Here is a 15318-nt window from a genome sequence, read left to right on the forward strand (position 1 = left end):
TCGTGGACGAAATTCTGGCATTTCGTCGCGTACATCTTGTACCTCTTTCTTCGGCATCACGCCCGCTAGCACGCATACCACGTCTTTCAAGACGGACCGTTTTTTCGAGACAACTGCTGAACTGTTTGACATCATCCTAGATAATGCCGTAAGCGCCACGCCCGCCCTCTTATGTGCATACTCGACATGACTACTGAAGTTCAACTTGTCGTTGACCATGACTCCAAGAAGCTTCAGTGAGCGACACGACTCGATCGAGCACCCGCCCGTGGTGAACACTGCCTGTTGTGCAGATTTGCGGTTGTTCACCACCACCCCCTCCGTCTTGTGGTGTGCGAGTGTCAGTTGCCTCGATCTCCTCCAGCATTCCACTATGTCTGTCGCATGCGCTGCCGTCAATTCCACCTTTTCAACTGACTCACCGTATACCACAAGGGTAATGTCGTCAGCAAAGACAACCAACTTTACTCCCGGTGATAGTGCTAGCCTCAATACGCCGTCGTATTCCGCGTTCCACAGTACCGGGCCCAAGATTGATCCTTCCGGTACCCCCGCGGTGACATTGTACTGTTTTTGGCCTTCCTCGGTGTCGTAAATCAGCACCATGTTCTGGAAGTAGCTTTCCAGAATACGCCTTAGGCTAGCCGGGACTTCTGAGCGAGATATGGTGCTCTCTATGGCAGCCCAGCTAACACTAATAAAGGCGTTTCCAACGGTACTGTATACCACTCCTCTTTTTCTGCACCGTAACTTTGGTCATTCCTGTCACTGACCTAATGGCATCCACTGTCGATCTACCCTTTCGAAAGCCAAACTGGCTGTCTGATAGCCCCGCGTTGTTCATCCTCTTGTTGTAGACCAATAACCTTGACAGAATCAATCGCTCTAGGAGTTTCCCGGCCGTGTCTAATAGGCAGGTTGGTCTTGTCGTATTCGAAATCTTCTATTATTGTTTACAAAAATAAAATTATTATTCTACCTCGACCGTTCTTCGTAACACTCGTCATATAACTGAAGGGAAATTTCTTTCGATCCGTTCGCTTCTTTTTTCTACCCTTGAGTTCCTTTCAGTATCTGTCATCAATACACACTCAACGTAAACTACTTAAAGGTGATTCGATTTTACTCAATTCTATTCGGCTCGTATTCACTACATTCGCCTTCTTCTCTACTCTTGTGACGATAGAATGAAAAAAAAATCATCATCATCATCATCATCATCATCATCATCATCATCATCATCATCATCATCATCATCATCATCATCATCATCATCATCATCATCATCATCATCATCATCATCATCATCATCATCATCATCATCATCATCATCATCATCATCATCATCATCATCATCATCATCATCATCATCATCATCATCATCATCATCATCATCATCATCATCATCATCATCATCATCATCATCATCATCATCATCATCATCATCATCATCATCATCATCATCATCATCATCATCATCATCATCATCATCATCATCATCATCATCATCATCATCATCATCATCATCATCATCATCATCATCATCATCATCATCATCATCATCATCATCATCATCATCATCATCATCATCATCATCATCATCATCATCATCATCATCATCATCATCATCATCATCATCATCATCATCATCATCATCATCATCATCATCATCATCATCATCATCATCATCATCATCATCATCATCATCATCATCATCATCATCATCATCATCATCATCATCATCATCATCATCATCATCATCATCATCATCATCATCATCATCATCATCATCATCATCATCATCATCATCATCATCATCATCATCATCATCATCATCATCATCATCATCATCATCATCATCATCATCATCATCATCATCATCATCATCATCATCATCATCATCATCATCATCATCATCATCATCATCATCATCATCATCATCATCATCATCATCATCATCATCATCATCATCATCATCATCATCATCATCATCATCATCATCATCATCATCATCATCATCATCATCATCATCATCATCATCATCATCATCATCATCATCATCATCATCATCATCATCATCATCATCATCATCATCATCATCATCATCATCATCATCATCATCATCATCATCATCATCATCATCATCATCATCATCATCATCATCATCATCATCATCATCATCATCATCATCATCATCATCATCATCATCATCATCATCATCATCATCATCATCATCATCATCATCATCATCATCATCATCATCATCATCATCATCATCATCATCATCATCATCATCATCATCATCATCATCATCATCATCATCATCATCATCATCATCATCATCATCATCATCATCATCATCATCATCATCATCATCATCATCATCATCATCATCATCATCATCATCATCATCATCATCATCATCATCATCATCATCATCATCATCATCATCATCATCATCATCATCATCATCATCATCATCATCATCATCATCATCATCATCATCATCATCATCATCATCATCATCATCATCATCATCATCATCATCATCATCATCATCATCATCATCATCATCATCATCATCATCATCATCATCATCATCATCATCATCATCATCATCATCATCATCATCATCATCATCATCATCATCATCATCATCATCATCATCATCATCATCATCATCATCATCATCATCATCATCATCATCATCATCATCATCATCATCATCATCATCATCATCATCATCATCATCATCATCATCATCATCATCATCATCATCATCATCATCATCATCATCATCATCATCATCATCATCATCATCATCATCATCATCATCATCATCATCATCATCATCATCATCATCATCATCATCATCATCATCATCATCATCATCATCATCATCATCATCATCATCATCATCATCATCATCATCATCATCATCATCATCATCATCATCATCATCATCATCATCATCATCATCATCATCATCATCATCATCATCATCATCATCATCATCATCATCATCATCATCATCATCATCATCATCATCATCATCATCATCATCATCATCATCATCATCATCATCATCATCATCATCATCATCATCATCATCATCATCATCATCATCATCATCATCATCATCATCATCATCATCATCATCATCATCATCATCATCATCATCATCATCATCATCATCATCATCATCATCATCATCATCATCATCATCATCATCATCATCATCATCATCATCATCATCATCATCATCATCATCATCATCATCATCATCATCATCATCATCATCATCATCATCATCATCATCATCATCATCATCATCATCATCATCATCATCATCATCATCATCATCATCATCATCATCATCATCATCATCATCATCATCATCATCATCATCATCATCATCATCATCATCATCATCATCATCATCATCATCATCATCATCATCATCATCATCATCATCATCATCATCATCATCATCATCATCATCATCATCATCATCATCATCATCATCATCATCATCATCATCATCATCATCATCATCATCATCATCATCATCATCATCATCATCATCATCATCATCATCATCATCATCATCATCATCATCATCATCATCATCATCATCATCATCATCATCATCATCATCATCATCATCATCATCATCATCATCATCATCATCATCATCATCATCATCATCATCATCATCATCATCATCATCATCATCATCATCATCATCATCATCATCATCATCATCATCATCATCATCATCATCATCATCATCATCATCATCATCATCATCATCATCATCATCATCATCATCATCATCATCATCATCATCATCATCATCATCATCATCATCATCATCATCATCATCATCATCATCATCATCATCATCATCATCATCATCATCATCATCATCATCATCATCATCATCATCATCATCATCATCATCATCATCATCATCATCATCATCATCATCATCATCATCATCATCATCATCATCATCATCATCATCATCATCATCATCATCATCATCATCATCATCATCATCATCATCATCATCATCATCATCATCATCATCATCATCATCATCATCATCATCATCATCATCATCATCATCATCATCATCATCATCATCATCATCATCATCATCATCATCATCATCATCATCATCATCATCATCATCATCATCATCATCATCATCATCATCATCATCATCATCATCATCATCATCATCATCATCATCATCATCATCATCATCATCATCATCATCATCATCATCATCATCATCATCATCATCATCATCATCATCATCATCATCATCATCATCATCATCATCATCATCATCATCATCATCATCATCATCATCATCATCATCATCATCATCATCATCATCATCATCATCATCATCATCATCATCATCATCATCATCATCATCATCATCATCATCATCATCATCATCATCATCATCATCATCATCATCATCATCATCATCATCATCATCATCATCATCATCATCATCATCATCATCATCATCATCATCATCATCATCATCATCATCATCATCATCATCATCATCATCATCATCATCATCATCATCATCATCATCATCATCATCATCATCATCATCATCATCATCATCATCATCATCATCATCATCATCATCATCATCATCATCATCATCATCATCATCATCATCATCATCATCATCATCATCATCATCATCATCATCATCATCATCATCAGCATCATCATCATCATCATCATCATCATCATCATCATCATCATCATCATCATCATCATCATCATCATCATCATCATCATCATCATCATCATCATCATCATCATCATCATCATCATCATCATCATCATCATCATCATCATCATCATCATCATCATCATCATCATCATCATCATCATCAGCATCATCATCATCATCATCATCATCATCATCATCATCATCATCATCATCATCATCATCATCATCATCATCATCATCATCATCATCATCATCATCAGCATCATCATCATCATCATCATCATCATCATCATCATCATCATCATCATCATCATCATCATCATCATCATCATCATCATCATCATCATCATCATCATCATCATCATCATCATCATCATCATCTCATCATCATCATCATCATCATCATCATCATCATCATCATCATCATCATCATCATCATCATCATCATCATCATCATCATCATCATCATCATCATCATCATCATCATCATCATCATCATCATCATCATCATCATCATCATCATCATCATCATCATCATCATCATCATCATCATCATCATCATCATCATCATCATCATCATCATCATCATCATCATCATCATCATCATCATCATCATCATCATCATCATCATCATCATCATCATCATCATCATCATCATCATCATCATCATCATCATCATCATCATCATCATCATCATCATCATCATCATCATCATCATCATCATCATCATCATCATCATCATCATCATCATCATCATCATCATCATCTTCATCATCATCATCATCATCATCATCATCATCATCATCATCATCATCATCATCATCATCATCATCATCATCATCATCATCATCATCATCATCATCATCATCATCATCATCATCATCATCATCATCATCATCATCATCATCATCATCATCATCATCATCATCATCATCATCATCATCATCATCATCATCATCATCATCATCATCATCATCATCATCATCATCATCAGCATCATCATCATCATCATCATCATCATCATCATCATCATCATCATCATCATCATCATCATCATCATCATCATCATCATCATCATCATCATCATCCATCATCATCATCATCATCATCATCATCATCATCATCATCATCATCATCATCATCATCATCATCATCATCATCATCATCATCATCATCATCATCATCATCATCATCATCATCATCATCATCATCATCATCATCATCATCATCATCATCATCATCATCATCATCATCATCATCATCATCATCATCATCATCATCATCATCATCATCATCATCATCATCATCATCATCATCATCATCATCATCATCATCATCATCATCATCATCATCATCATCATCATCATCATCATCATCATCATCATCATCATCATCATCATCATCATCATCATCATCATCATCATCATCATCATCATCATCATCATCATCATCATCATCATCATCATCATCATCATCATCATCATCATCATCATCATCATCATCATCATCATCATCATCATCATCATCATCATCATCATCATCATCATCATCATCATCATCATCATCATCATCATCATCATCATCATCATCATCATCATCATCATCATCATCATCATCATCATCATCATCATCATCATCATCATCATCATCATCATCATCATCATCATCATCATCATCATCATCATCATCATCATCATCATCATCATCATCATCATCATCATCATCATCATCATCATCATCATCATCATCATCATCATCATCATCATCATCATCATCATCATCATCATCATCATCATCATCATCATCATCATCATCATCATCATCATCATCATCATCATCATCATCATCATCATCATCATCATCATCATCATCATCATCATCATCATCATCATCATCATCATCATCATCATCATCATCATCATCATCATCATCATCATCATCATCATCATCATCATCATCATCATCATCATCATCATCATCATCATCATCATCATCATCATCATCATCATCATCATCATCATCATCATCATCATCATCATCATCATCATCATCATCATCATCATCATCATCATCATCATCATCATCATCATCATCATCATCATCATCATCATCATCATCATCATCATCATCATCATCATCATCATCATCATCATCATCATCATCATCATCATCATCATCATCATCATCATCATCATCATCATCATCATCATCATCATCATCATCATCATCATCATCATCATCATCATCATCATCATCATCATCATCATCATCATTCATCATCATCATCATCATCATCATCATCATCATCATCATCATCATCATCATCATCATCATCATCATCATCATCATCATCATCATCATCATCATCATCATCATCATCATCATCATCATCATCATCATCATCATCATCATCATCATCATCATCATCATCATCATCATCATCATCATCATCATCATCATCATCATCATCATCATCATCATCATCATCATCATCATCATCATCATCATCATCATCATCATCATCATCATCATCATCATCATCATCATCATCATCATCATCATCATCATCATCATCATCATCATCATCATCATCATCATCATCATCATCATCATCATATCATCATCATCATCATCATCATCATCATCATCATCATCATCATCATCATCATCATCATCATCATCATCATCATCATCATCATCATCATCATCATCATCATCATCATCATCATTCATCATCATCATCATCATCATCATCATCATCATCATCATCATCATCATCATCATCATCATCATCATCATCATCATCATCATCATCATCATCATCATCATCATCATCATCATCATCATCATCATCATCATCATCATCATCATCATCATCATCATCATCATCATCATCATCATCATCATCATCATCATCATCATCATCATCATCATCATCATCATCATCATCATCATCATCATCATCATCATCATCATCATCATCATCATCATCATCATCATCATCATCATCATCATCATCATCATCATCATCATCATCATCATCATCATCATCATCATCATCATCATCATCATCATCATCATCATCATCATCATCATCATCATCATCATCATCATCATCATCATCATCATCATCATCATCATCATCATCATCATCATCATCATCATCATCATCATCATCATCATCATCATCATCATCATCATCATCATCATCATCATCATCATCATCATCATCATCATCATCATCATCATCATCATCATCATCATCATCATCATCATCATCATCATCATCATCATCATCATCATCATCATCATCATCATCATCATCATCATCATCATCATCATCATCATCATCATCATCATCATCATCATCATCATCATCATCATCATCATCATCATCATCATCATCATCATCATCATCATCATCATCATCATCATCATCATCATCATCATCATCATCATCATCATCATCATCATCATCATCATCATCATCATCATCATCATCATCATCATCATCATCATCATCATCATCATCATCATCATCATCATCATCATCATCATCATCATCATCATCATCATCATCATCATCATCATCATCATCATCATCATCATCATCATCATCATCATCATCATCATCATCATCATCATCATCATCATCATCATCATCATCATCATCATCATCATCATCATCATCATCATCATCATCATCATCATCATCATCATCATCATCATCATCATCATCATCATCATCATCATCATCATCATCATCATCATCATCATCATCATCATCATCATCATCATCATCATCATCATCATCATCATCATCATCATCATCATCATCATCATCATCATCATCATCATCATCATCATCATCATCATCATCATCATCATCATCATCATCATCATCATCATCATCATCATCATCATCATCATCATCATCATCATCATCATCATCATCATCATCATCATCATCATCATCATCATCATCATCATCATCATCATCATCATCATCATCATCATCATCATCATCATCATCATCATCATCATCATCATCATCATCATCATCATCATCATCATCATCATCATCATCATCATCATCATCATCATCATCATCATCATCATCATCATCATCATCATCATCATCATCATCATCATCATCATCATCATCATCATCATCATCATCATCATCATCATCATCATCATCATCATCATCATCATCATCATCATCATCATCATCATCATCATCATCATCATCATCATCATCATCATCATCATCATCATCATCATCATCATCATCATCATCATCATCATCATCATCATCATCATCATCATCATCATCATCATCATCATCATCATCATCATCATCATCATCATCATCATCATCATCATCATCATCATCATCATCATCATCATCATCATCATCATCATCATCATCATCATCATCATCATCATCATCATCATCATCATCATCATCATCATCATCATCATCATCATCATCATCATCATCATCATCATCATCATCATCATCATCATCATCATCATCATCATCATCATCATCATCATCATCATCATCATCATCATCATCATCATCATCATCATCATCATCATCATCATCATCATCATCATCATCATCATCATCATCATCATCATCATCATCATCATCATCATCATCATCATCATCATCATCATCATCATCATCATCATCATCATCATCATCATCATCATCATCATCATCATCATCATCATCATCATCATCATCATCATCATCATCATCATCATCATCATCATCATCATCATCATCATCATCATCATCATCATCATCATCATCATCATCATCATCATCATCATCATCATCATCATCATCATCATCATCATCATCATCATCATCATCATCATCATCATCATCATCATCATCATCATCATCATCATCATCATCATCATCATCATCATCATCATCATCATCATCATCATCATCATCATCATCATCATCATCATCATCATCATCATCATCATCATCATCATCATCATCATCATCATCATCATCATCATCATCATCATCATCATCATCATCATCATCATCATCATCATCATCATCATCATCATCATCATCATCATCATCATCATCATCATCATCATCATCATCATCATCATCATCATCATCATCATCATCATCATCATCATCATCATCATCATCATCATCATCATCATCATCATCATCATCATCATCATCATCATCATCATCATCATCATCATCATCATCATCATCATCATCATCATCATCATCATCATCATCATCATCATCATCATCATCATCATCATCATCATCATCATCATCATCATCATCATCATCATCATCATCATCATCATCATCATCATCATCATCATCATCATCATCATCATCATCATCATCATCATCATCATCATCATCATCATCATCATCATCATCATCATCATCATCATCATCATCATCATCATCATCATCATCATCATCATCATCATCATCATCATCATCATCATCATCATCATCATCATCATCATCATCATCATCATCATCATCATCATCATCATCATCATCATCATCATCATCATCATCATCATCATCATCATCTCTCCCCCAGCAGATCCGGTGGGAAACCTCACTTTCCCATCCGGAGGATTGGTATTTCTGCTGGAGAAACTCTCTCCCCCAGCAGATCCGGTGGAAAACCTCACTTTCCCATCCGGAGGAATGGTATATCTGCTGGAGAAACTCTCTCCTCCAGCAGATCCGGTGGGAATCCTCATTTTCCCATCCGGAGGAATGGTATATCTGCTGGAGAAACTCTCTCCTCCAGCAGATCCGGTGGGAAACCTCACTTTCCCATCCGGAGGATTGGTAGTTCTGCTGGAGAAACTCTCTCCCCCAGCAGATCCGGTGGGAAACCTCACTTTCCCATCCGGAGGAATGGTATATCTGCTGGAGAAACTCTCTCCTCCAGCAGATCCGGTGGGAAACCTCACTTTCCCATCCGGAGGATTGGTAGTTCTGCTGGAGAAACTCTCTCCTCCAGCAGATCCGGTGGGAAACCTCACTTTCCCATCCGGAGGATTGGTATATCTGCTGGAGAAACTCTCTCCTCCAGCAGATCCGGTGGGAAACCTCACTTTCCCATCCGGAGGATTGGTAGTTCTGCTGGAGAAACTCTCTCCCCCAGCAGATCCGGTGGGAAACCTCACTTTCCCATCCGGAGGATTGGTAGTTCTGCTGGAGAAACTCTCTCCCCCAGCAGATCCGGTGGGAAACCTCACTTTCCCATCCGGAGGATTGGTATATCTGCTGGAGAAACTCTCTCCTCCAGCAGATCCGGTGGGAAACCTCACTTTCCCATCCGGAGGATTGGTAGTTCTGCTGGAGAAACTCTCTCCCCCAGCAGATCCGGTGGGAAACCTCACTTTCCCATCCGGAGGATTGGTAGTTCTGCTGGAGAAACTCTCTCCCCCAGCAGATCCGGTGGGAAACCTCACTTTCCCATCCGGAGGATTGGTATATCTGCTGGAGAAACTCTCTCCTCCAGCAGATCCGGTGGGAAACCTCACTTTCCCATCCGGAGGATTGGTAGTTCTGCTGGAGAAACTCTCTCCCCCAGCAGATCCGGTGGTAACCTCACTAAATCACATTTCACTACCGATTGCGCCATGTCGTATTCGAAATCTTCTATTATTGTTTACAAAAATAAAATTATTATTCTACCTCGACCGTTCTTCGTAACACTCGTCATATAACTGAAGGGAAATTTCTTTCGATCCGTTCGCTTCTTTTTTCTACCCTTGAGTTCCTTTCAGTATCTGTCATCAATACACACTCAACGTAAACTACTTAAAGGTGATTCGATTTTACTCAATTCTATTCGGCTCGTATTCACTACAGGTCTATATGCCGACGGGTCGCCTGGTGGCTTCCCGTGTTTGGACAATAGATCCAATTTTTGCCTTTTCCACCTATCCAGAAGCTCGCCTCTATCCAGACATCTCAGCATAGCCAGTCTGACCATGTCAGGGCTAGTCTCGATGGCCGCTTTGATAGCCACCGTTGGAATGCCATCCGAGCCCGGGGCCTTGTTCAGCTTAAGTGATTCCGTAATTGCGGCTAGCTCGCGCGTGGGTGGCCATGGTCTTACCTCGTGGTGCGGGAACAACGTTTCCACTATCCTCTGCAGCATCACGGGAGAGCGTTCCGGTGGCGCACATGACTACCCGTTAGGCATCTCCCCAGGGGATTGTGTTGGCCGTCTGACAGAGATCAACGAAGCACGTCAGCTTACGCGCCTTAATCTCTTTGTTCAGTACCAATTTTGCCGCCCTGTATGCCTCCTCTCACTCCGTTCTCAACTCATCGGTCCGGGCTATTTGCGCGGAGCTCCTCGATTTATTGAAACCACCAGTATACTGATCTTCGTCCATTCCTGGGTATGGATCGTCTCGGCATTGCCGCGTCACATGCTCGTCTCAGGGAACCAACTAGACCGTCGCTAGACAGGTAGTCCGTGTTCTGCTCCATGAGCAGTCGTTCCACAAATGCCGGCTTATCGAATCGCGAGGTTAGCCATCCGCGGTGAGTGTCGGTTATCCTCGACTGCTGTCGTCTACCGCCATATTCGATACTGTATCGAATCGCCAGGTAATCACTATGCGTGTACCCGTTCTCAACTCTCCAGTCTGAGCGAGGGTTAAGACCCAGACTCCAGAAGGTCACATCAATGATGGACTCCGCACCGTTCCTGCTATAGGTGCTTGTACTGCCTACATTCGCAACCTCGACGTTTAATCTCGACATAGCCTCGAGTAGAGCCCAACCTCTCTCATTCGTAGAGGGACTGCCCCACTCGACCGCCCACGCGTTAAAGTCCTCACCAATGACCAAGGGACTCAGTCCTACTAGTGCGCTTGCCAGTGAGTCTAGCATGAACGAGAACTGGTCTATCGGCCAGTGCAGTAGTAGACCCCGTCGATCTTCGCAATTGCGAAGCCCTCACACGTCGTGAAGATTATCTCCTGGACCGGGTGCAGACCGGTCGTACAGATCGCCGCTTTCTTAGCCTTATCCGCTACTCAGTTTCAGTTATTGGGGGGTGGGATGCGATATGGGTCCGAAAGTAGTGCGATGTTTGTCCTTGACTCGGCGGATTGCCACTACAGCTGCTGTGCGGCTTCACAGTGATTCAAGTTCAACTGTGTGACTTGCGTCATTTCCGACAGTTCTGTCCTCTTATGCTTGGACACTTAGGTCCACCCGCCACGTGGCCTTTGTTCGCCGTGCAGATCAGGCTTTTTTCGCCTCCCCAATTGGATGCTTGATCGTCGCGATCTGCGTGCCTGCTGGGCCCCGCCTGATGTGGATCGATGCGCTTGGCGCGTCTACCATACACTGCTGCCTAAGGACGGCAGAGAGCTCCTCCGCGGTGGCGATCTCATCCATGTTCTTACACTGGAGAGTTCCCTCCGGCGTCAGAGCCCTCACCTGTACTTTTTCTTGTACCACTCCTTGGGCTAGTACCGTGTAACAGGAGCCTTGTTGATGGCATCCGGCGTTTCCCCGAAGATTGTTATTAGCACGATTCGCTCGAAAGCTGAAAGGTATTCTCATTTAACGTTACACTGATGCCGAAGCTTTCCCTGTCTGGTTCAGGTTCCATTACATATTTTTGATATTTCTTGATACTTGATACTTGATGGGCTACAACTCGTTGCGGTGAGTGTACGCCGAACGAAGCATTCGCCTTCACTGGTCTCGGTCCTGGGCCAATTGCTTCCATTCACCCTGAACGTTTGGAACCCTAAGGTCCTCCCCAACTGCAAAAAGCCACCGTGTGCGCGGCCTAACACGAAGTCGACGGTCCCTTCCTGGTTCTCTGCTGAATATGGTTTAAGATTGTCGTTTCTCCGGCATACGAGCTACGTGCCCAACCCACCGCAGCCTTTTTTTTTCTTCTAAACCATAGGGGGATAATCTGCCCAACAGACATCCTAACAGAAGGTTAGGGTAATGTAGGTCTGAGGCCGTCTTCTACAACAAAAGTAAAAGCCAGGACTACTCTCTCCTCGTACCCACTAAACCATTCCTATGGTCGCCAAACCCTACGTCTCTCCGGAACCACCAAGAAGGTTGCTTCAGAGAGGGGCTAGTGCACATCGCACCCTCAAGGTTAGCTGCGTAGCCTAGCACCAACGAACATCGATGACTCGCTCTGGAGAGTCCATCACGGTAACATTCTTGCGCTTAGGCAGTTTCCCGAGTGGTCCTCGCCACTCCCTTTGTCCTCGGAAGGCGGGCAAGGTCAACCCCGCCCGCGCCCAACTGCTTTGCAGACATCAAGAACTGATGCCCACGTGCAACCCGATCTGACCTGCTGAAGGCAAGGGTATCACTACCCTTCAGGCCCTATCAGCTGCACCAGAAGGTTGCTGACAGCAGGGTCTCCACCTGCCCCGACCCTTGCCGGGGACCCCTTTCCAACCGCGGGCTCAGATCCAACCCAGTAGACCGACGCCACGACAGCACCACTACCGGGACTTCCTCTCCGCGGCCACTTAATCGCTGTAAGGATCTCGACCGCAGGGCACGGGTATGACCTACGAAGCCGACTCCGACCCCTGGACCACCTCTTGTACTGCATCTGAACTAGCCATTTTCCGAGTTCACGTGCCACCTCCTCTGTAGCTCCCAGACGATATGGGTGATAGCCGTTGAAACGGCGTTCCAGCCAAACTCATCCCTACACATCCTCTGGACCAAGTTTTCCGGGTTTGTGTCCCACCGCAGCCTGCCGTGTTTTATTCGCTTCACTATATTCATCTCTTCATATACTTGGTACAATTCATGGTTCATGCGACGCCGCCAGATGCCGTCCTCCAGTTTACCGCTAAATATTGTTCGCAGCACTTTACGTTCAAAGACTCCAAAGGCTCTCCGATCAGCTTCTCTCAACGTCCACGATTCATGGTCGTATAAAGCGACCGAAAGAATCAGAGTCTTGTACAACACGAATTTTGTCTTCGTTTGCAGCCTACGGGACTTCAGCTGGTTTCGCAGACCAAAAAAGGCCCGATTTGCAGCTGCAATCCGGCTTTTCACTTCGCGGGTAACATCATTATCACACGTTACTAGAGTACCAAGATAAACAAATTTGTCCACAACATCAAACTTTTCACCACCTAGCACCACTACCACGGCCGGACCGACGTTGACCACCAGCAATCATGTAGGGTATTGGTTCCCTTATTAAGCATGTGGATCCCATTTTCATCTTACGAAAAACGAAGGATTGAAGTGCTGTTTGTTTTGTTTCTTATTTTTGTTAGAAGTGAGCACCCACGATAACAAAAAGAACGGAATCAATCGGTGTCGTAATCGCTTGTTTTCGAATAGGATGAATATGGGAGCGTGAGATTACTAATGGCACACATACCCTACTTGGTACATATTTATGATCATCAGTCCGTTTTTGCTAATCGGCGTTTCAGGCGGGTGAACAGGTCTGTCATCGTTCTATACCGATGAGACTCAGATCGTT

At 40.4% G+C, this 15318-nt stretch overlaps 2 protein-coding genes across 2 annotated transcripts; both read left to right on the forward strand.

The window, feature by feature from the left end:
* Window positions 1-2759: 2759 nt before the first annotated feature.
* On the forward strand, window positions 2760-3863 carry LOC134287933 (uncharacterized protein DDB_G0271670-like; the record flags this gene model as incomplete). Its single annotated transcript, XM_062851193.1, has 1 exon — window positions 2760-3863. A coding segment is annotated over one exon (1104 nt), but the record flags the coding sequence as incomplete, so codon positions are not given.
* A 1536-nt stretch (window positions 3864-5399) lies between these two features.
* Window positions 5400-6866, forward strand: LOC134285802 (uncharacterized protein DDB_G0271670-like; the record flags this gene model as incomplete). Its single annotated transcript, XM_062847362.1, has 1 exon — window positions 5400-6866. A coding segment is annotated over one exon (1467 nt), but the record flags the coding sequence as incomplete, so codon positions are not given.
* Between the last annotated feature and the right edge of the window lie 8452 nt (window positions 6867-15318).

The sequence above is a fragment of the Aedes albopictus genome, chromosome 1, assembly GCF_035046485.1.
Source record: "Aedes albopictus strain Foshan chromosome 1, AalbF5, whole genome shotgun sequence".
NCBI lineage: Eukaryota > Metazoa > Arthropoda > Insecta > Diptera > Culicidae > Aedes > Aedes albopictus.